The sequence below is a fragment of the Leucoraja erinacea genome, chromosome 20 (genome assembly GCF_028641065.1).
Source record: "Leucoraja erinacea ecotype New England chromosome 20, Leri_hhj_1, whole genome shotgun sequence".
Lineage (NCBI taxonomy): Eukaryota > Metazoa > Chordata > Chondrichthyes > Rajiformes > Rajidae > Leucoraja > Leucoraja erinaceus.
The window spans coordinates 29,761,623-29,786,692 of NC_073396.1; the positions used below are offsets into that span (position 1 = coordinate 29,761,623).

The window sequence follows — 25,070 nt, forward strand, 5'->3', positions numbered from 1 at the left end:
TTCTTTGTACAAACACATTTGCATTAACTGCAGGTAAATCTCAGCTGCAGAAAAAATAACGGCCTCAGACTACTGCTTAGAAATTTTTGAGATCTGTATTTTAAAACAACATTTCTATGAAAACATTAAAATTGGAGAACTCTGGGAAACGACAAAAATCAGTTGAAATCATTTTTTGAAACAGAACATTTGTGATTTTTAGTTTTTTTCATATTCTTGCCCTGCACTGGTGGTAGCTGATGGATACGTTCAGTGACACTATTTCCAAGATAATAATAATAATAATAATAAATTTTATTTATGGGCGCCTTTCAAGAGTCTCAAGGACACCTTACAAAAATTTAGCAGGTAGAGGAAAAACATGTAAGGGGAATGAAATAAATAGTAGAGACATGACTAGTACACAAAGTAAAGACAGAATTCAATTCAAAACACAATATGAGGCAATTAATGCACAGATGAAAAGGGAGGGGGACGTGGGGCTAAGGATAGGCAGAAGTGAAGAGATGGGTCTTGAGGGGGGACTGGAAGATGGTGAGGGACACGGAATTGCGGATCAGTTGGGGGAGGGAGTTCCAGAGCCTGGGAGCTGCCCTGGAGAAGGCTCTGTCCCCAAAACTGCGGAGGTTGGACTTGTGGATGAAGAGGAGACCGGCTGATGTGGATCTGAGGGACCTTGAGGGTTGGTAGGGGGAGAGGAGGTCAGTGAGATATGGGGGGGCCAGATGGTGGAGGGCTTTGTAGGTGAGGATCAGGATTTTGTAGGTGATCCGGTGGGAGATGGGAAGCCAGTGAAGAAAGAAGAACAGCAGAAAATCCTTGCAAACTATTACCCTCTCATGGCCATCATCCTGTACTTACATAGCCCAGGTGCTGTCAAGTGATTTTGTAGCTAGTAATAAAGAATTTTTATCATATTTTATGTTGAAATAATCTACAATTTATTTTTGAGCATAAATTCTAGTTATACATTAGATCCCAGTTGGATACTAATGGAAATGGGTTCAAAAAGTATATCATGCAAGTGAATTATTTAGACAATTAAAAATACCATAAGCAGACTGATTGACAAAACTAATGAATCAAAGTAGAGGGTTATCCGTAAAATTGAATTGTATTTAAATATTACCTTGTATTTTATTCATGAGGCTGGTAAAGAAACAAAAATGTTGAGTGCATTGAATTTTTAATATTCTACCTTGCTATTTCTATGATAAGCCAAGGGGGACTTAAGTCTCAAGATGGAGTGTGGCTCCTCTGACGTCAGTCGTGTATAAGTAGGATCCTTACAACTGGCAAAAGGAAGCAACTGCAAATCTCAAACTACTGTAGATTTGTATCCTCTTCCCGAAGGACAATCTCAACCCCTACCTCCATCCCATTCCTCTGCCCCTATCCAATACCTTTCACCTCGTTCACCTTTTCACATCTTGCAGCCTTGCATCACTGAGCAGGAAAGATCAAAGTTGTGAATTTCTTCACTCCATCATTAACGCACATATTGGCATGACGTGTGGCTTCATCAGCTCATTAGCATCATTGTCACTTGACCAGACCTCAAAATGCATCATGCTGGTGCTGAACGTTTCCCCGAATAGTTACATCTTTCATGAAACAATGAATCACTGAAGCCCGAAAGAGGGAAGTATTTCTTTAGAAAGTGCTGTCTGCAAAATCTCCTTCCCATTTTAGGTTGCCATGGATATGTGCAAACACAGCCTTATTTTTAAACAGTGGCACACCCTTGTTTCAGCTATGCTGCCTTTCTGACTAGTATTGCTGGTGCCTTGTAATGACATGTAAATAGGTATAGGCTTAGGTGGGTGTGTCTGAAGAAGGGTCTGGTGCTAAAATGTCTGTTCATTTCCCTCCACAGATGCAGCCCAAACCCACTTTGATCCTCCATCAGTGTTATATTGTTTTCTGCTCAGGATTCTAGCATCTGCAGTCTCTTGTGTCTTTAATCTTTATGTGTTAGCATTGAGTTAATTGGTAGGTTTCTCTAATTATGACTAATGTTCTGGATAAAGCTGCTTTTAATTCATACAAAACATTAGCATGGGAGAAAGACTAAATGCATTAATATATATGGTGAGGTGAACCCTGAAATGAAAACCTTGGTTAATCTGAACAGTTTTGAATCGCATGAACATTTTTCATTTTTCAGGCATTCTCCTTGCACCCAAGTGGCCTTTCAAATCAAATGCCTTGTGCCATCCAGATGCAGCCAGCGCCATCTGTTGTCCAAACGACACAGCTGTTTCTCAACATGCTGCTGGGCTGTTGTCTAACTTATCATTTGAGCACAACACATGGTTTAGAATGGAACAGGAAACCTGGTCCTTTTCTTTCTCTTCTCCCCTCATGGAGTGTTTGATATGCAACGTTGCAGATGTCTCTTAATGATGAACTCTTAAGTGTCCAAGTACCTTGCATAGATGTGTAGGAAGGAACTGCAGATAGACACAAAAAGCTGGAGTAACTCAGCGGGTCGGACAGCATCTCTGGAGAAAAGGAATAGATGACATTTTGGGTCGAGACCCTTCAGCCAACATAATAAAGGACGTTTTTCACCACAGTCATTCTCTCTTCTTCCTTCTGAAGAAAGGTCTTGACCAGAAACATCACTTATCCCCTTTTCTCCAGAGATGCTGATTGACCTGCTGAGTTACTCCAGCTTTTTGTGACTATCTTGCATACTTATTTAAGTGCCTCAGTTCTCCATTCCTATGGCAATCAGTGATTAAGATAAAGGGTTTGTTGTGATTGCAATTGATATTCCTGGCATTAACCTACAAATATCTGAATTTGATCTGGGATTTTTATTTTTTAAAGACTTTGCTTGTCTTTTTATTGCTATTGCTTTAGTATTGTCATGTGTACTGAGATATAGTGAGAAACATATTATATGCTATCCAGGAAAATCATGCCATATACCAAAGGTAGTGCGAAAGAGAAAAAGATTCAGGGCAGAATACAGTGTTACAGCAGCAAGAGTACCAACTTCTACAGATTCACTGCAGAAAGCATTCTATTGGGATACATCACAGCATGGTTTGACAACAGCTCCGCCCAAGACCACAAGAAATTGCAGTGAGTTGTTGATATAGCCCAGTCTATCACAAAGGGAAACCTCATCACCATCGACTCCGTACTTCAGTCTGCCTCAGGAAAGCAACCAACATGATCAAGGACCCTTTGGAGCCCCAGACATTCTCTCTTCTCCCTTCCCTCCTTGGACAGGAATTACAAAAGCCTAAAAGCATGTACCACCAGATTCAGGAACAGCTTCTTCCCCGCTGTCATCAGGTGACTGAGTGGTCCACCCATAAATCAGGGTGTAATCATGATCTTCCAATTTATGTCATTGTGGACCTTAAACTTTTTCTCAGGTCGACAAAAATGCTGGAGAAACTCCGCAGGTGAGGCAGCATCTATGGAGCGAAGGAAATAGGTAACGTTTTGGGTCAAGAAGGGTCTGAAGAAGGGTCTCGACCCGAAACGTTGCCTATTTTCTTGGACTTGTGAGGAAGTAGAGTTGTTTTTGTGCTTTGTTGGTTATAGTGTCAATGTATTTGGACCAGGACGAATCATTAGTGATATTTAAAGCTAGGAACTTGAAGCTCTCAACCATCTCAAATATGCAGATAGGGGCCTGTACTCTAAACTGCTTCCTAAGGTTGATGCTATGCCTTTGTTTTACGGAGATTGAGAGAGTTTGTTGTTTTTTTACGCCATGACCTAAGCTCTCTATCTCCTTCCTGTACTCTGTTTTGTCATTGTCTGAGATCCATTCATTATGGATCTCCGTGGGAGAAAAGGAGGAAAGAAGGTATAAGTTATTTGCCTTCCATCACAGTGGGGAATGTGAGGTCGCTGAAAAAAACAAGATGGACGTGCTCCCTGCACTGGTGAGGATTCGGAGGGAGTGCCGTGAATGCAGTGAGTTTGGTGTTTTGCGGGGACATGGCTCCATGAGCGGCCATGCTATCCGACCGGAAGGCATTGCAGAGAGTGGTGAAAATTGCCCAACGCATCACCGGTTCCACGCTCCCCTCCATTGAGTCTGTCCAAAGCAAGCGCTGTCTGCGGAGGGCGCTCAGCATCGCCAAGGACTGCTCTCACCCCAACCATGGACTGTTTACCCTCCTAACATCCGGGAGGCGCTACAGGTCTCTCCGTTGCCGAACCAGCAGGTCGAGGAACAACTTCTTTCCGGCGGCTGTCACTCTACTATACAACGTACCTCGGTGACTGCCAATCACCACCACCACCCCCCCCCCCCCGGACACTTATTATTATTTTTTTATTCAAATCGTTTGCTATGTCGCTCTTCAAGGGAGATGCTAAATGCATTTCGTTGTCTCTGTACTGTACACTGACAATGACAATTAAAATTGAATCTGAATCTGAATCTGAATCTGATGAGGACATCCCGGAGTCTAGTGTGAGTGCGGACGGCTTTCTGAATGTTCGGGCGAACAGGGACTGCAGAGAGAGTGACAGCGGTCAGTACAGCTCTGGTCACACCACGGGTGAAGGAACGTGTTTGTATGTGTGGCCCGGACATTGAACTGATGGCTGTGGGTCTCCGCTTATGCTGTGTTACGAGATGGCAAATCAAATTCCTTGTATGTTTACATACTTGGCTAATAAATTACAATACAATGTAATCTGCAAGCTTGTAAATTGAGTTAGAGCAGAATCCAAGCCTATAGGGAGTATAGTAAGAGGCTGAGAACACAGCCTTGTAGGTCACCTGTGTTGAGAATTATCATGGAACATATTTTGTCACTTATCCTTATTGATTGCAGTCTATGGGTCAGGAAGACAAGGATCCATGTACTGAGGGGATTGCTGAGTCTTGGGATACAAGGGATTAGAGATGTGTTTGGTTGGATTTATGGTGGTGAAGTTGGAGCTATTGTCAATAAATAGGAGGCTGATGTATGTGGTCTTGTTATCCAGATGTACCAGGATGCGTATAGGGCCAGGGAGATAGCATGTGTCGTGGACCTGTTGCAGTGGTAAATTTATTACAGTGGATCAAAGCACTTCATGATGATGAATGTCAGCGTCACCTGATCATTGTCATTAAAGCATGCTCCCTTGTTTTTATGAAGCACTGGGATGATAATGGTCTTCATAAAGCAGGTGAGATCCTCAGATGGGACTAGGGAGAGGTTAACGATATCCACGAATATTCCCTGCAGATGGTCTTCAGAATACAGGTGGTGGCTCCATCCGGGCCAATCCCTTTCTGTGGGGTCATTCTTAGGAAGGCCGATCTGAGGATTAAAATAGTGACCATGGGTACACGACCACCAATGGCTGTCAGGGTGGATGATGTCATTCCACTGATGTCCTCAAAAAGAGCATAGAATGCATTGAGCTTGTCAGAGAGGGTTGCATTGCTGCCAGCAAACCTGCCCAACTTCGCTTTGTGGCCTGTTATAGCCTGCAAGCCTTGTCACAATCAATGGTCAGTCTGGTACTCTAACTTGGTCCCGAATCACCTCTTGCTGTCCTTGATGCCATTACAGTAAGGAACGTGGGGAATCCGGTGGTGGATGTTTATGTTCATTTTTATGTAGTTGTGTGTCTTGTTGATTTGTTTTTAGTATGGCAATTTTAAATTTTACTGTACCCCAATTGGTACAAGTGACAATAAATTGACCTTGAACCTTGATAGCTTTGCAAAGGTTACACCTAGATTTCTATATATGACAGCTTTATGTAATATTCTCCAGGATTGTGTGGTAAAATGGTGTTCTGTGACAATGGTGGAAACCTAGATTGACAGTGTTTGTGCTTGTACATGTCCTGCATAAGGATAAATCTTGACAATGATTTTTATGATTCGTGACAAACAATGCCTCCGGTGAAATGTCCTGGTGTTGCCAGCGCCATCTGTTGTTCAAATTTCTTATGAAAGTTGCGGATTTACTGAAGATTTACTGATAGATTTTTTCCATCATCCTTTACACTAATACAGTCATGGGAAAATTCACAGCTATAATTTTTTGTCGTTGAATAATCAGCATGAATAATACATCCCCAAAGTTGAGGTTGTAGAGGATGGAAAACAATTAATCTAGAAATGTTTAAGTGGTTATTTTTTTTAGCAGATTCCAAGTTTGGGTGGGATGAGGTAAAGGGAGATAATCAAATGGCACTCTCTGGACTTTGTTCATCTGTTCCATGTTGACATGTTTATTCTTGTAGTATTGTCCATTTATTGTGCAGTTACATCAATGTGTTAAGGTTGTACTGTTCTTGGCAATTCTGATATATTAAGCTTACAATTGACATTCTTGGCATTTTTTGATTGGCAGGTTGCTCTTTTGGATGTTGATATATGTGGTCCATCAATTCCTAAAATGATGGGAGTAGAAGGTGAACAGGTAAGAATAAAATTCAACAGTTGTGAGTAATTGGAAACATTTTAATTGATATTGATTCATCTCGCTCATTGAAACAGCGTCTTAAAATTCTAGTAGTGGCTTGGTAATTACCAATTAAATCAAGTTAGACTTCAGAACACTTTCTTTCGTAAACAGTGCGTTACCACAATAATGATCCTGGTGAAGAAAAGTAACTGTTAAAAATGTGATTTATTTACCACGATGTACTTTTACTTTCTAAGCATGTGTTATTAAATATGTTATTAAATAAAATGACAGCAACTGGGCATAGGTGAGCTGGGATTGATACAAAGCAAAAGGAGTAAATTGATTGGGTTAGCTCTACTCTCTGGGAACACTACTCTTCTGGCACATTTTGAACAAGGAATAAGTAACCAGTACTGGAACGGACAAAGACTCAGAAAGATAAGTTTGCATTCACATAGCACTGGTCATAACTTTAGCCTGTGTCCCAAAATGTATACACTACTGAAGTAATATAGGACATACCATTGATAGACACAAATTGCTGGAGTAACTCAGCAGGTCAGGCAGCATGAGGATGAGTGACATTTCTGGTCGGAACCCTTCTTTAAACTAAAAGTAGGGAGGGAACTAGAGGTAGGAAAAGGCCAGAACAAATCTGGGCTGCCAATAGATGACCAAGGAAGGGTGTAGTCCATCATAGCCCATTGTTGGCTGGGGAAGAGGTGATACAAGGATGTGAGCAGTGGAACTTGTAGGACCACTAGGGTGGGGGAAGTGGGGGGAGTTACATACCAGTGGTTGGTGGTTGGCTTGTTAATTGAACCTCAGACTAGAAAATTGATTCTTCACAAAAGGGGAAGCTGATTTGAAGATAGCACTAAAAGATGATAGCACTAAATAAAATGATAGTAATTAAAGAGTTTTCATAATTAATTGTTTATTCCAAACAAACTATCCGTACTTTTCAGAGATGCTGCCTGAGCTGCTTCAGTACTGGTTTTTTTTTTGCGTAGACCAGCGTTTGCATTTGCAAAAGTAGGTGTCATATTTGTGTGGACTCGAATAACATTTGACAAATGTTTGACAAGGCCCTGCAACTAAGAGGAAAGTGATAATATTGATGAAAAATTGATGCTTTTAAGATAATAGAATATAGAACTCAGAACAGTACAGCATAGAAATGGGTCCTTCAGCCCACAATGTTTGTGTCACACACACGCAGGTAGTGTGATGATGCTTTCTCTCTCACAATCACTCACAGGGGCAATGTGATGATCCTCACACTCACACATGAAGGGCAGTGTGATGCTACACGCACACGCGCGCGCACACACACACACGCACACACACACAAACACACACACGTGTGATGTTGCTCACTCTCACACACCAACAAGGATGGTGTGACAATTCCCACACACACGGGCAGTGTGATGCTACACACACACGTAATATTGTCCGTCCACCCATTCCTTTTATCAATGAGCCAGTTATGAATCCATATGACCACTTTTCTCTGTCCATACTTGTGTATGGCTTGATTGTGCTTGTGTACGCTAGAACATAGAAACGTACAGCATAGGAACAGGCCGTTTGGCCCACAATGCCTGTGCTGAATGTAATGCCTAGAAACACTACTCTCATCTGCCAGCACATGATCCATATACCTGCATTCCATGCATGTCCACGTGCCTATTAAAACTGTTAATCACCTGCATCTTAATCTTCTGAATCAGCCTATCATTGGGAACTTTCTCAAGTGCCTTACTATAATCCATTTAGTATTACTTATTTATGTCAGTCAGGCTAATCTTTATTATTCACATTAATGGAACTGGATTTCAGAGCCATTGAGCATTAATAATATTAAGGAAGTTCTGAATTAATAAAGCTTCAAATTAACAAGGGTGCACTGAAATCTTTCAATGCAAATCCATTTTCTAACTCCTTCATTTCCACCTCTTTGCAGATCAGGTCCCCTCATTAATATATTCTGTAGTAATTAACAGTTGCCCTTAATTCTTTGCTTGATTATCTGTTTTTATTCAATGGATCATGGATGTTTGCCACCTTTGGCAAGCAGGACAGATGGTGAAATCCCCTTCTCACTGGTGTCCTCACAGATCCACTCAGGGATGAGCTTTTGGTTCTTGTTTAGAAACAGGAACAATTTCCTGTTTCCTTTTTACGAAACAAAAACTTTCCCATCAATGAAACACAACCCAGCAAAAATTGAGGAAGAAACCTGATCTTTGTGGGAGACAGTCTGAAGAATGGCCTCGACCTGAAACGTCACCCATTCCATCTCTCCAGAGATGCTGCCTGTTCCCGTTGAGTTACTCCAGCATTTTGTGTTTGTCTTTGAGGGAGACTCATGGAATTGCAGCTGCTGGAATTTTGCATAAAACATAAAGTGCTGGAGTAACTCAGTGGGTTGGCCAACATATCTGGACAACACGGATGGGCAACGTTTTAGGGGGTCCTTCAGACTGGAAAAGGATCCCAACCTAAAACATTGTCTATCTGTACTGAGTTACTCCAGCACTTTGTATTTTACTCTTTGAGAGATCCAGTGTCACATTTCTGGTTACGTGCTGTGAATGATTGGTAGGAGAAACAATGAACTTCTAGTTTCATGCTTGCATCTTAGTCCATTTGGCTGCTTTGGCAGAGATCTAGAATTGAAGCATAACATAAAGAATCAGGTTTAAAAAAAAGACACAAAATGTTGGAGTAACTCAGCGGGTCAGGCAGCATCTTTGGAGAACGTGGATAGGTGACGTTTTGGGTTGGATCCCTTCATAAGTGGATGCCAAATTAATGAGAGGAATACATTGAGAAAAATAAGGGTTTATTACTGTAATTCATTTGCCTTATGAAGTATGCACGACAAAAAAAGCCCTTTCATCTGTAAAGTGCAATTTTCACACTAGCCATTTAAAGGAGAACAAACTTACTTTCACTTCTCATTAAACAGTCTGCAGAAATGTATACATTTTCATTGTGGTTTTAATTAAGTTGCAAATTCACAGCACCAAATGCCCAGTAATTTGGCACTGAATTGTTTTGTACTTGTGAAGTGTTACAGGTGAAGCCTGCTGCTAAGTAATTGCAGGAAGCAGCATTATTGCTTAAGAAACGGAAGCAAGGGTCAACCATTAAGTGGTGCTCACTGTGACATTTATTCCACTGGCAGTTTAATGCACCAGCCCCCATATCCTTAATTCCATAACCTCACAATAACCTTAAAAGTATCCTTCTCAAGTATGGCTAGGTACAGAGATGCATCTGCATCATTGTGGTATGCAAGCTGTGATCTTAACCAAATCATCTACAACAGGTGCAAGGCAGTTTAGTTTTTAATCAGTGAGAAACTGGAGCACCTATGGTATTTATCACTGAGGTCTGAAGGCATGATTTGGTATTTATCACAGATCTGAGGGCATGGCCCTCTATTTATCACAGAGATCTGATGACCTGGCTTGAATTATCGTATGTCTCAGGGCAAGGGGAAAACACTCCAATGGAATCGTGCCTTACACAAAAAGAGATGGTTATGGCTGTGAAAAAGTAATCATCCCAGGCCCAGTAATCATTGCAGATGTTCCCTAGTCAGTACCCTTGGCCCAACCATCGTAAACTGCTTCATCAACAACCTTTCTTCTATCTGAAGGCTAGCCCTGGTGATTGCACAATTCCATTTGCAATGTTCAGTAAATGAAGCAGCTCATGCCTGCACGCAGCAGGGCCTAGACAACACATGGGCTGATAAGTGGCTTGTAAAATGTTACAGAAGTGCCTGGCAATGGCCATCTCCAACAAGAGAGAATCTATTTATTTGTCCTTAAAATAGAATACCACCACCATCCTTGGGTCCGCTGCCATTATTAGAGTGAGGTCACCATTGACCAGAATGCTCAGTTAGAGCGGCTACATAAACTACATAGGCATCTTCAGGGTAATTAAGAAAGGACAGTCCATACCAGCAACATCCACATTTCAAATCTAAATAAAAATCAACAAAACCGATACGGATGATGAAATTTGCCAACATGATCAGTGTACCTGCACAGCCATCTGAGGAATGTTTTGGATCAAGACTTAAGCCTGGCACAAACTCACGGTCTACCAGGCAGCAGTGATCCTGTATGCTTTGAAAGCATGGAGCAGCTACAGTAGGTGCCTCGAAATATCGGAAAGAATCCAACCACTTTTTCTCTGTAAAATATTCCAAATCCAATGGCAGGATAAAGAACCAACGTCAGTGTCCTGTCCCAGGCCAACTTCCCCAGCATTTCCATGACTGGTTAGCACACAAGAAAAGCTTTTCACTATACCTCGGTACACGTGACATTAAACTGAAACTGAAGCATTGAAGCAATTATTGGCTCCGTCAGTTCTAATGCGTGCCCAACACCTGACTCTTGAAAATGTCTGAAAGCTCGAAACTGTAGAGGACAGCAGAGCTAGCTAATGGCACCCTGTCCATCACCAGTGCGGTGTGGCTGCAGTGCGTATCCTTCACAAGATGCACCATGAACCAAAGCCCATTTTGACTGTGCCGTCCAAATCTGCAACCTCTGTGTCAAAAGCAGCATGGTAGGGCTGGTGTCATCACTTGCATGACTTCCTTCAACATTCACACAGCCTGGACATAGAAATAAATTGCCACCCCTTCTTAAGTCCTGAATCTCTCCATCAATGGAAAACACATAGAACAGTACAGTACAAGAATAGGCCCATCAGCCCACAATGTCGGTGCCGAACAAGATGCCAAAACCAACTTCTATCTGCCTGCACATAATCTATATTCCTCCATTCCCTGCATATACATATGCCTACCAAAAAGTATTTTAAATGCCACTATCGTATCTGCCTCATCCACCAGCCCCTGTAATGTGTTCGGGCACTTGCCACCCTCTGTGTAAAAAAACAACTTTATCCCGCACATTTCCTTTAATCTTTGCCCCTCTCAACTTAAAGCTATACCCCCCTAAGCCCTCCATACCTTCCAATGTTGGATTCATTGGAGGTGGTCTTGGAGGTGAGGATGCTGCTCAAACTGTGGAGCATCTTGGACAATACAGCTCACCCCCTCCATGACACACTGGTCAACCTGAGGAGCACCTTCAGCAACAGACTGGCTAAACCAAGATGCAACACTGAACGCCATCGGAGATCCTTTTTCCCTGTGCCTATCACACTCTGCAACTCTTCCCTCTTCTGTTGTGGGATAGACTGACTGCCCACCCCCACCCAATCGTTGCGTATCCCCAATCGTGGACTTTCCACTCATCATTTTAATTCTGTGTTTCATATATCTTGGTGTGTGTTTTGGAATGGGTGACATTTCGGGTCGAGATCCTTCCTCAGACTGATGTCAGGGGAGTGGGCGGGTCAAAGATAGAATGTTGTCGGAGATAGTAAGACTGGTGTGAGAACTGGGGAGGGGATAGAGAGGGAAAACAAGGGCTATTTGAAATTAGAGAAGTCAATGTTCATACCGCTGGGGTGTAAACTACCCATGAAATATGAGGCGCTGTTCCTCCAATTTGGGCTGGGTCTCACTGACAATGGAGGAGGGCCAGGACAAAAAGGTCAGATTGAGAATGGGAGGGGGAGTGCTGAGCAACCGGGTGATCAGACGGACTGAGCGGAGGTGTTCAGCGAAACGATTGCCGTGCCTGCGCTTGGTCTTGCCATTGTAGAGAAGTTGACACCTGAAACAGCGGATACAGTAGATGAGGTTGGAGGAGGTACAAGTGAACCTCTGCCTCACCTGGAAAGACTGTTTGGGTCCTTGGATGGAGTCGAGGGGGGAAGTAAAGGGACAGGTGTTGCATCTCCTGCGGTTGCAGGGGAAAGTACCTGGGGAGGGGGTGGCTTGGGTGGGAAGGGACGAGTTGACCAGGGAGTTTTGGAGGGAACGGTCTCTGCAGAAAGCAGAAAGGGGTGGAGATGGGAAGATGTGGCCTGTAGTGGGATCACGTTGGAGTTGGCGAAAATGTTGGAGGATTATATGCTGTATAATTCTGGTAAATCTCCTCTGCACCCTTTCCAAAACTTCCATGTTCTTCCTGTAATGGGGGCGACCAGCGTGCATGCAATACTCCAAATGCAGCCTAACCGAAGTCCTGTAAAGCTATATCATGACTTTCTGACTCTTGTATTCAGTAAGCTTTTGACTACAATGGTTCAAGAAGTCATCATCTTAGGGGCAAACGTGATGAGCACTGTACTCCCACGTCACCTGTAGCTTGTAGATGAATTTTTTGATAAGTCCTATTTCCTTTTCATATTTCCCTTTGAGTATCGATACTTTCACCTCCCCATTAGAGCAGTTAGCTGTGCCCTAAATGAATAGGATGTTGTGGGCAGCAAGGGAAGAAATTGCTGGGGGCTCTAGCAGAGATTTTTATATCTTCCTTAGCCACTGGTGAATTACTGGAAAACTGGAAGGAGGTTAACGGGCTTTTATTTCAGAAGGGCTGCAAGGCCAAGCCAGGGAACTACAAATCTATGCGTTTGCTGTCCTACAGCGCCAGAGACCCGGGTTCGATCCTGACTACAGGTGCTGTCTGTAGGGAGATTGTACATTCTCCCTGTGACTACATGGTTTTTCTACAGGTTCTCCGGTTTCCTCCAACACCAAAGACATACAGATTTGTAGGTTCATTGACCTCAGTAAGATTGTAAATTGTCCCTAGTCTGTAGGATAGTACTAGTGTAGGTGCGGGGATCACTTATCGGTGAGGACTCAGTGGGCCGAATGGCCTGTTTCCACGCTGTATCTCTGAAGTCTCATGTACAGAAGTAAGAATGTAAAATAAAATAATATTAAGGGCCTTGCTAATTTTATGGCCAGATCCTGGGTGGTTGGTTTTTGATCCCAGCCACGCCCTTTGAATCACACTGGTGAAGAGTGAGCAGATTCTGACTGCTTTCACCTTCAGCCTGTGGTTCAAAGGGCTCATTGCAACAAGTTGTCCAGTTTGGTAGAAATTGTGATAATGCTGAGAAAATGTAAAAAGATGCTGCAACAAGATCAAGAAACTTATACTAGAAACTAGACTTGGTTTCCCATTGGATGTATTCTCGCAGCATAAAGTACTATTGGAGTAAGCAAACGTGTTGTCCTTCATCACATTTACATCAGGAGATGGGTAAATCGTTATGGAATATTGTGAAATTGAAATTAAGTATAAAAGCAGCTACACTGTTACATAACACACTTTGTTAATGAATGCCCTTCAAGAAAGATCCTGATACTCTTACTTCAAACGGCCTATAATGACAGCAGTCTGATAGTTTATGGTTGATTCTAAATGCCCATTGAAACAACCTCAACAGCTTTTGGGTAATAAATTTATTCATTGCAAGGCAAGTTAATGGGGAATTATCAGATGTGCTTTAATGGCTATGATCACAGCAGCATGCAAGCTCTGCATTTGAGCAGTCTTGGCATAATCATTGCTGTAAACCTCTGCTCACCAATATCTTGCCTGCTTTAAGAGGTAATCACTGTGGGTATAAAAAAGGCACCATCTGGTTTCCTCTCCAAGTTAGATGTCATCCCGATGAGACGTGGCACCCATGAATCATCATGGTTGGGTTGAATTGTTTGACAACACCGTGGCAGCGTGACTATCATAGTTATGCCAGAAATTCAGGTAGCCTCAGAAACTGTAAGGTACACAAAAATGCTGGAGAAACTCAGCGGGTGCAGCAGCATCTATGGAGCAAAGGAAATAGGCAACGTTTCGGGCCTAAACCCTTCTCCATCTCAGGTCCACTATGAGTGAGCAATTTGTTATTTTCTGACATCACTTGTGTGCCAAGAATAAATATAAAGTGAAGGAATATTATCCCAGTATTCTACTAGATTAGGACCAACCAACTTTCGATTGTAAACCTGAAACATCCTTTATTTAGTCAGTTTTAGATTGCATGGGGAATGCACTATTTATTTACTTTGGTTTTCTCTGATTGATTACATTGGAAAGAATCCATGACAGTGAAGTTTGCCCCTTTGGACTTCTGATTAAAGTGCCACATGAGTAAACAAGCTGGCACTTGTGTTTCTTTACTTGTGAATGTTTGTGCTTGCAATGTTCTGTGTAACACTGCATGGATGGATCCTGTGGTACGTGCTTTCACAATCCTGACTGCTGCAATGTGGGAGTCGATTTATTTGGCTTGTGTTGGTTTATCCCATTACATATTTACTTTCTCCACTGGACTACAAGGAAGCTTCTCCTTAGCTATCACAACTAATATCGGTAAAGAAAAGTGGATATTATCCATCAGCATATGTTAAGGTGTCCCCCATTGGATTAAATAGCAATAAAATAAGTCAATCATAAGCTGCACATGTTTTTTATAATCTCAAATTTTAATGTTAGGAATGTAAATGATTATCAGAACATTAATCCCAATGATTTAACAGCAAGTAATTAAACCTTTTCCTTCTGCTCTTACAGGTACATCAGAGTGGGTCAGGATGGTCTCCTGTGGTACGTATTTCTTCATTTTAATGCTAGGGTATCTGACATTAACATCTGGTATGGAAAATGGAGGAGGACTGGCCAAATTTTGTGCCTTCCACCACAGTGATGAATGCTGTGTTGGATGTTTGTGTTAATTTTTTATTGTGTATTGTGTGTTCTTTTTTTATTGTACCGCTGCTGGCAAATTCATTTCACTTGCACTTATGTGCAAGTGCCGAATAAAACTTGATTGATTGATTGATTGATTGACGCTGCAGGTGAAAGGGCGAAGCTCTCGACGCAAGTGGGTGAAAGGGCTGATTAAACCCACAATCAACAAATCTTTCTAGTTGTACAGCATCCTTATTTCAAATGAACCATTAGTCACTGCAAATCTGCTCAAGAGTTATTGTAGTCCAATGGCACAAATCCAGGTTTACTTTTATAGGTTATGCTGCACAGTGCAGGGTGTGGAAGATTGAAAAAGTAATTTTCCAGGAAAAGTGTTTTTGTTTGCTCACAGCTTATTATTCTAAGAGAGATGATTGAGGCACCATATGGCAGTTCAGAGTGAAAACAATGGCACCCACAATACTTGAACGTTTTCTTTGAATAAATGATAAATGCTATTCATAGTGAATTTCTAAAAGTCGGTTTCCCACAGGGTTCATTTGGCCACCTCCCACTCCCATTTGTTGAAGCTGAGTTGCCTCAGAGACACACAAACTCTATATCTAGGGGCGACACAGTGGTGCAGCTGGTAGAGCTGCTGCATCACAGTGTCAGAGACCCGGGTTCCATCCGGACCTTGGGTGCTGTCTGTGTAGAGTTTATACACAGTCAACCCTGTGACTGCATGGGTTTCTTCTGGGTGCTCCGGTTTCTTCCCACATCCCAAAGCTAACCAGGTTTGTAGGTTAATTGGTCTCTGTAAATTTCCTTTCTTGTGGAGGCAGTGGATGCGAAAGTAGAATAACATGGAACAATGTGAACGAGCGATGGATAGTCAGCATGGAATCGGTGGACCGAAGGACCTGTTTCTATGGTGTATCTTTCAATCAATCTGATTCTCTTGTTTTTTTAATTAAAGACCCCATTTTATAACTGATGCATAATACCACTTCTTCCATTTTATGAAGCGACTGTTTTTCTCTGCACAATGTGGTTACAGTGATATTGTCTCTGGTTTATCTTTTTTGTCTCTCACAGTATGTAGAAGAAAACCTGGGTGTAATGTCAGTGGGATTTTTGCTCAGCAGTCTTGATGATGCTATCATTTGGAGAGGACCCAAGAAAAATGGTTGGTATTCTTTTGTTGATTTAACCTTTTCTGATTTAACGAATGCCCCTTCTGTCATTGGAAGGTTTCAAATGCATAACAACATGGGAAGCAATTTCGGGTGTTTCTGTGTTTCAGTTCAATGACTCTTCGTCAGTATAATTTCTTTAATCATTAATGCAATATTACAACATACAGGAACCATGATATGGAGGAAAGCTAGTTTTGATTAGGTCCAATTAGATACACTCAGTCCAGCGAGTATACTAGTTAATGCAGCAGTGAAGGCCTTCAATGGTCTTTATTGTGGAGGCATCGATAGGTGATATTTCAAGAATCATTGGAGTCAGGAATGGTTCCAAATGATTGGAAAATTGCCAATATTACCCCGTTGCACAAAAAGGGAGCAAGGCAGAATAGTGGGATCTGTAGGCCGGTTAGCCTGACTTCTGTGATTGATAAGATTTTAGAGTCCATTGTAAAAGATGAGGTTATTGAGTACTTAGAAGTTCACGATAAAATAGGCCAAAGTCAGCATGGCTTTTTGAAGGCGATGTCTTGCTTTACAAATTTGTGGGAATTCTTTGAAGAAGTAAATAGCAGGACAGACAAAGGAGAGTCAGTAAATGTTGTTTGCTTAAATTTTCAGAAAGCCTTTGATAAGGTGCCATACGTTAGGCTGCTAAGGCAGATGAGAACCCACGGTATCAAAGGGCAGAGATACTAGCATGGATAGCAGGTTGGCTGGATGGCAGAAGACCAAGTATGGCTATAAAGGGGGCTTTTTCTGGTTGGTTGCCAGTGACTAGTGGAGTTCTGCAAGGGTCGATGCTGGGGCCACTACTCTTCACGTTGTATATTAATGATTATTAATAACAAGGGGGTTGAAGGCTTTGTGGCCAAGTTTTCAGATGATACAAAAATAGGTGGAGGGGCAGGTAGTATAGAGAAAGCAGGGCCTGCAGAAGGACTTGAACAGGTTGGGAGAATGGGCAGAGAAGTGGCAGATGGAATGTAGTGTAGCAAGTGTGGAGTCATGCATTTTGGTAGTAGGAATAAAGGCAGTGACTATTTTCTAATTAGGGTGAGAATCCAGAAATTGGAGGTGCAAAGGGACTTGGGAGTGCTGGTCCACAATTCCCAAAACATTAATCTGCAAGTCGAATCAGTGGTAAAGAAAGCAAACTCAATGCTAGCATTTATTTCAAGAGGGCTTGTATACAAAAACAGGCATGCAATGTTGATGCTCTATAAGGCGCAGGTAAGGCCACATTTGGAATATTGTGAGTAATTTTGGGCATCTTATCTGAGGAAGGATGTGCTGGCTCTGGAGAGTGTCCAGATGAGGTTGACAAGAATGATCCCAGGAATTAGCAGGTTAACCTATGAAGAGGGTTTGCCTGCATTGAGCCTGTACTCGGTTGAGTTTAGAAGAATGAGGGGGGGACCTCATTGAAACATTCAGAATAGTGAAAGGCTTGGACAGAGTGGATGTGGAGAGGATGTTTTTACTAGTGGGAGAGTCTAGGACTAGAGTTCATAGCCTCAGAATTAAAGGATGTTCTATTAGGAAGATGAGGAGTAATTTCTTTAGTCAGAGGGTGGTGAATCTGTGGAATTCTTTGCCACAGAAGACTGTGGAGGCCGTCGGTGGATATTTTTACGGCAGAGATAGATAGATTCTTGATTAGTACAGGTTTCAGAGGTTATGGGGAGAAGGCAGGAGAATGGGGTTAGGTGTGAGATAGATCAGCCATGATTGATGGTGGAGTAGACTTGATGGGCCGAATGGCCTAATTCAACTCTTATCCCTTATGGCCTTATAATGTGCTGTGATGTCCATCCTTAATATTGCCAATCAAGTACCAGAGAAACTGAGTCAGGTCAAATCCATTCTTGATAAGCAATGAAGGGGAATCCAGTGATTAGATTTTCTTATCAGGCTCATTGACTGAGGTTGAAAAGTTAGTTGTGTGGCCAACGTCACAGCCAGAAAACAATGGTTTTGAATTAAAGGTATGTTCAACCTGCTTTTTTAAACTACCCCAGTGGTTGCATTTGTGGGATTGGGAGTTTAAACAGGAAACTAACTTTGCACATTTTTACTGTGGAAAATTGAGTTAATATTAGATATTCTGTTAAAATGGTAATCATGGTTCTTAGGAGTGTATTTTTTAAGCAGTCCAGACTCTGGAAACCGTTTCCAGAGTCCGAATGTACCTAAGCTGTGGTTTCCTGATGTCATATCAGACTGACTGCAAGTGCAAAAAACAGAATTACTTGATAATTTTGACTTCCATTACTAGGTATATATTTTTAGAATTGATATAAAACTCATTGACCTGAAACGCTAACACTGTTTTTCTCTAAACATGCGGTCAGACATATTGAGTTTTTTCAGAAATTTCACAGCTTGTATTTTCAGTATTATATCAGATTACACCTTTCAGAGTTCAACAATTTCCAGCTTTCCCTCCACTTAAATTATTAACAGTTCATATCAGTTTTATGATTCCTATCTGCAGTGGTTGGCATGGCTTCCTTATGCCTTGATGATTGTGCATTATTAAATATGTGGTCAGAATAGATCTCAATATATTATCATCATGACTTTCTCTGACGTGTATTCTACTATTTTGGCTGTATGTTTAGTATGTTAAGGTTTCTAATGCCACCAAATATTTAGTTGTTACTGGTGGCTTTTGGTAACTCAGAAGATGTTAGCGCACAGGAGTTGGACATTTAACCTATCAATTCTGACACTGAGATCTTTATAGATATCCTTTAACATTGATCTTTTTCATGCAATTATCTTCATTTCTGAAATTTTAATTTAAGAAATTTATTTTAACATTTTGTGACAAGGAATTCTAAATTGGAAACATCAGCAACTAATACGGGGTTTTTTTCTTGCTGATCCCTTTTGAGATTATTAAAAAATTGTGCTTTCCCATTGCCATCTCTCCCATCAGCAGAGAATCCAGTGCTATTTATCTTATTGTGTCTATTCTAATCTCTAAATCTTTTTACTGAGCCACCCCTTAACTTCTCCTTTCTACGTGCAAAGACCTCTTTCCATAGTATTTATATTATTTTACCTTTTTTTCCAATATTTTATGCTTCTGTTGAAGAAGTGCTCAAAACTATCCATATTGGTCCATTTATTATTCAGGTAAAAACCTCTTTAAAATCGCCTCTCAGTCTCCTCTCCCTAGCTCTTGAGTCCAAGCAATATCCTTGTAATTTTTTTTCAGCACTCTTTCCATGTTAATGACATCTTTCCTCTGGCAGAGTGTCCAAAACTGAACGTAATATTCCAAGTGCAGCCTTGAACAAAGTCTTGTACAACGGCAACATAACATCCCAACCTCTATATTCAATGCTCTGACAAATGAAGGCCAAATGCCAAAAGCCATCCTCACATAAAACAGTTAACAAAACCCATTTGATTAACCATTTCAATATCAGTCTGCATTGATATATTAATAATATGCTCTCTTCTAAGTTTTTTCCCCACTCAACAATTAGATGGCACTGAATTATGGTCATGATCTCTTTACAGCGTGAGGTATGTGTGTGAGATGGTTTTCCTCCTGACTTTATACTGCTTTACAATTGTAAAGTGCCTACAGTTTCCCCACCAACTTTGAGTATCTCTTATTTATAACAGAGGCTAGCAAGGAATCATGAGGGTGAATCCAATTGTGTTCAAACAGCCCTGTTGAAAATATTTATTTTGTTTTTTCTTCTTAGGTAAGCATTTATTGACAACATGTTAATTGGTTCCTTTAGGTTTGATCAAACAATTTCTGCGAGATGTGGACTGGGGAGAGGTTGACTACTTGATTGTTGATACACCACCTGGTACCTCGGATGAACATCTCTCCATTGTACAGTACTTGAGTGCCACGCCGGTGGATGGTGCTGTGATCATCACCACTCCTCAGGTAGGCTGCCTAATATAACCAGAAAACCAAGGCTGCCTATCCTCTGGAGTTGTCCTGACATTTAATATAACAGCATCTCATATTTCGCTTGGGCAGCTATACAACTCAGTGGTATAAATATAGATTTCCCTATCTTCAAGTAATCCCTGCACTCCCTCTCTCTCCATCCCTTCCCCCATCCAAGTCACACCAGGTTCCAGTTCTCACATAGCAAACGGCTAACAATGGCCTGTTACCTTTATCATCATTATTTTTTTGCATATCTTTCATTCATTTGCACTATATCTTTCTATATCTGTCTATATATCTAATTTCCCTTTCCCCTGACTAGTCTGAGGAAGGGTCTTGACCTGAAACGTTACCCATTCCTTCTCTCTAGAGATGCTGCCCGTCCCACTGAATTACTCCAGCATTTTGTGTCTCTCTTCGGTTTAAACCATCATCTGCAGTTCCGTCCTACGCTTCTATCTTCTATCTATCTATCTTATATATATAAAACTCAAATCAGTCCGCCTGCCGCCGTACGGCGTCCGCCGCGTTTCTTCCTTTGACGCTCCGCAACTCCGAAACCGGACGCTCAATCTCCGAGATATTTTCCATTTCGGTAGAGATTTCGCTTTTCTTTCTAAGTATCCGCTCCTCATTTCATTTCGTCGTGTTGAAGTACATGTTTTTAATCAAATCCTTCTCCCCCCCCCCCAAGTATTTCAAAAATAAACAGGCTTCTCCATTTACATCAGCTTCCAACACACTTCCAAACAAAGTTGCAAGAGAGGAACACTGAACTTTTCACTGCTGCAGCAGGCAGGGGAGGGCTGCAATCTTACATTTGGGAACGGGCTCAGTTCCAATGGAGGAGACGGGTGCATGGTGGAATATTGGGTTGGGGGATCACACCATTGGGGGAGCAGACCCAACGGGTCTGCACTTGGTCTAGTATATATATAAAACTCAAATCCGTCCGTCCGCCTGCAGTACGGATCCCTTCCTGCCTTTCGATTCGTGCCCGATACTCGCAGATGTCCAATCGGAATGGCCGATGCTCGCAGATGTCCAATCGGAATGGATTCATTTGCATGTACGGCTGCCGGCTGCATTTCTTCCTTTGATTCATTGCCACGCCCAATCCAGACGCTCAATCTCCGAGATATTTTCCATTTCGGTAGAGATTTCGCTTTTCTTTCTAAGTATCCGCTCCTCATTTCATTTCGTCGTGTTCAAGTACATGTTTTTAATCAAATCCTTCTCCCCCCCCCCCCCCCGACCCACCCCCAAGTATTTCAAAAATAAACAGGCTTCTCCATTTACATGTCAGCTTCCAACACACTTCGAAACAAAGTTGCAAGAGAGGAACACTGAACTTTTCACTGCTGCAGCAGGCAGGGGAGGGCTGCAATCTTACATTTGGGAACGGGCTCAGTTCCAATGGAGGAGACGGGTGCATGGTGGAATATTGGGTTGGGGGATCACACCATTGGGGGAGCAGACCCAACGGGTCTGCACTTGGTCTAGTATATATATAAAACTCAAATCCGTCCGTCCGCCTGCAGTACGGATCCCTTCCTGCCTTTTGATTCGTTGACGGCTGCTCCTTCCTCAGCTTCCAACACACTTCGAAACAATGTTGCAAGACAGGAACACTGAACTTTTCACTGCTGCAGCAGGCAGGGATTTTTTTTTAAAGAGGCAGGGCAGTGCTGGAATCTTACTTTTGAGAACGGCTTCAGTTCCATTGGAGGAGACGGGTGCATGGTGGAATATTGGGTTGGGGGATCACACCATTGGGGGAGCAGACCCAACGGGTCTGCACTTGGTCTAGTATACATTTAAAACTCTGGCCCCATCCGACCGACTGCCGACCGGCGCCCTTCCTGCCTTTCGATTCGTGCCCGATACTCGCAGATGTCCAATCGGAATGGCCGATGCTCGCAGATGTCCAATCGGAATGGATTCATTTGCATGTACGGCTGCCGGCTGCATTTCTTCCTTTGATTCATTGATAAGCCCAATCCAAACGCTCAATCTCCGAGATATTTTCCATTTCGGTAGAGATTTCGCTTTTCTTTCTAAGTATCCGTTCCTCATTTCATTTCGTCGTGTTCAAGTACACGTTTTTAATCAAATCCTTCTCCCCCCCACCCCCAAGTATTTCAAAAAGAAACTGGCTTCTCCATTTACATGCCAGCTTCCAACACACTTCGAAACAAAGTTGCAAGACAGGAACATTCTGAACTTTTCACTGCTGCAGCAGGCAGGGGAGGTGCCATTGGATTTTTTTTTTAATCCACTGCTGAGGGAGGCAGGGCAATGCTGGAATCTTACTTTTGGGAACGGCTTCAGTTCCATTGGAGGAGACGGGTGCATGGTGGAATATTGGGTTGGGGGATCACACCATTGGGGGAGCAGACCCAACGGGTCTGCACTTGGTCTAGTATACATTTAAAACTATGGGGCCATCCGACCGACTGCCGACCGGCGCCCTTCCTGCCTTTCGATTCGTGCCCGATACTCGCAGATGTCCAATCGGAATGGCCGATGCTCGCAGATGTCCAATCGGAATGGATTCATTTGCATGTACGGCTGCCGGCTGCATTTCTTCCTTTGATTCATTGCCATGCCCAATCCAGACGCTCAATCTCCGAGATATTTTCCATTTCGGTAGAGATTTCGCTTTTCTTTCTAAGTATCCGCTCCTCATTTCATTTTGTCGTGTTGAAGTACACGTTTTTAATCAAATCCTTCTCCCCCCCACCCCCAAGTATTTCAAAAATAAACAGGCTTCTCCATTTACATGCCAGCTTCCAACACACTTCGAAACAAAGTTGCAAGACAGGAACACTGAACTTTTCACTGCTGCAGCAGGCAGGGGAGGTGCCATTGGATTTTTTTTTAAAGAGGCAGGGCAGTGCTGGAATCTTACTTTTGAGAACGGCTTCAGTTCCATTGGAGGAGACGGGTGCATGGTGGAATATTGGGTTGGGGGATCACACCATTGGGGGAGCAGACCCAACGGGTCTGCACTTGGTCTAGTTTAATATAAATCTCTGGGCAACTTAGGAGAAAAACTCTGTGGTCATTGAAAATGATGTGCTTTTAATCTGCAATTCCCATTTTCTTTGAATAATTTTGTTAATGTTAATTGGGGTGGCGTGAGGGTGCTGTGGGAGGCTTTTCAGCGGAGCAGTAGATGTGGACAGATCATTTGATAGAGCCACAGTTGAAGTCTTGCAGGATAGATGTGCAATTGGAAGGATAGATGTGAAGGATAATAAAAGGATAGATTTGCAGCATAGATGGCAATCTGAAATTGATTTTCAAAGACAATAGTAAAATAGCCAGACTGTTGGTAACCTAAAATAGAGGGATTCCTGGAAACAACCCATATTGGAGAGGAAACAACCCATATTGGAGAGGAAACAACCCATATTGGAGAGGAACCAATAGTTTTGGTTTTCTGGCCAGCTTGATATCTATAAATTGAACTTGGGGTTATTAGATACACTTGCCTCCCATCACTGCACTCAGGTGCACACTGTGTGGGTTTTATGAATACTTGAGTGTAAGTTCTGCAACACTTTGTAGCAGTGAGATCTTTCATTAACCTGAGACGTGTTTAGAATCTTTAGATTTTTGCAATGTAATTTAATGTGAAATATCTGTGGGACCTTTGCAATGAACATTCATGTAATTTGAAATCTGATAAAAGGTATCCTGAATTGTTTGCTATTGGCGATAAACAACATGAATCATCCTACCACAACTAGAGAGCAGTCCTGAACGACTATCTAATAGCCCTGTCCCACGGTACGAGTTCATTCCAAGAGCTCTCCCGAGTTTTAAAAAAATCAAACTCGTGGTAAGCATGGAGAATGAACGTAGCAGGTACGTCGGAGCTCGGGGACGTCTCTTAGCGCTAACAGCAGGTACTCGGGAAGACTCGCTAACGGCAGGTAAGCACGGGAAGACTCTTGAAGATTTTTCAACATGATGAAAAATGTCCACGAGAGCCCCGAGTATCAACGAGTGGCCATTACCGTAAATCTCCAAGTTCGAATCAGGGCAAACTCGGGAGAACTCTTGGAATGAACTCGTACCGTGGGACAGGGGTTTATCTCTTTGGAGACCCTCGAACTATATTTGATCAGTTGTTACTGGCTTTATCTTGCACTGAACGTTATTCATGTTATTCCCTTTATCATGTATCTGTACTATGTGGCTGGCTCGATTGTAATCATGTAATGTCTTTCCACGTTCTGGTTGGCACGCAACAAAAGGTTTTCACTGCACCTCGGTAAACGTGACAATAAACTAAAATCAAACTTAAATGCCTTTAGAATATAATTTGTACTCTACCATCTGCTGTCGTACTGTAATCTTTATTCCGTTTTTTTTAACAGGAAGTTTCACTGCAGGATGTTAGAAAGGAAATCAACTTCTGCCAGAAAGTGAAACTGCCTATAATTGGAGTTATTGAAAATATGAGTGGTTTTGTGTGCCCAAAGTGCCAGGTGAGCTGTGCTTTACATCGAAGAATTTAACATTTAAAAAGTACAAACATTTTTTATCTCTTTGCTAATTCCAGTGTTTGTTGCATCATCACAATCTAGCGTTCAGGCTGTTGACTTTCCCGAGAATTTTTGTAGTTCTTACACGACATATAGCTCAAACATAAGTCAAGTAAATTCTTCTTCAGGAGAGTTCCTAATTCCCAGTGCTGGGAGTATAGATGGAACACCTATTGTTGAGTTTCAATCTTGACATTAAGCTAGAAAGAGTGCAGAGAAGATTTGTTTGAAAATATTGCCAGGACCTGAGAGGCTGAGCTATCTATAGGGAAAGGTTGGGCAGGCAAGGACTTTATTCCTCGGAGCACAGGAGGCTGAGGGGTGATCTTACTGAGGAGTATAAAATCATGAGCGGAATAGATAGCATGAATGCTGCAAGTCTTTTTCCCAGGGTAGGGGAA

At 42.2% G+C, this 25,070-nt stretch overlaps 1 protein-coding gene across 1 annotated transcript in view; it reads left to right on the plus strand.

Moving 5' to 3' along the window:
• Positions 1-25,070, plus strand: part of nubp1 (nucleotide binding protein 1 (MinD homolog, E. coli)) — a 60,094-nt gene that overhangs the window by 27,305 nt on the left and 7,719 nt on the right. Inside the window, exons 4-8 of the mRNA XM_055651754.1 lie at positions 6,336-6,404; positions 14,873-14,905; positions 16,088-16,178; positions 19,950-20,104; positions 24,502-24,612. Of these exons, the coding sequence (XP_055507729.1) occupies positions 6,336-6,404; positions 14,873-14,905; positions 16,088-16,178; positions 19,950-20,104; positions 24,502-24,612 (459 nt within the window). The remainder of the gene's footprint in view (positions 1-6,335; positions 6,405-14,872; positions 14,906-16,087; positions 16,179-19,949; positions 20,105-24,501; positions 24,613-25,070) is intronic.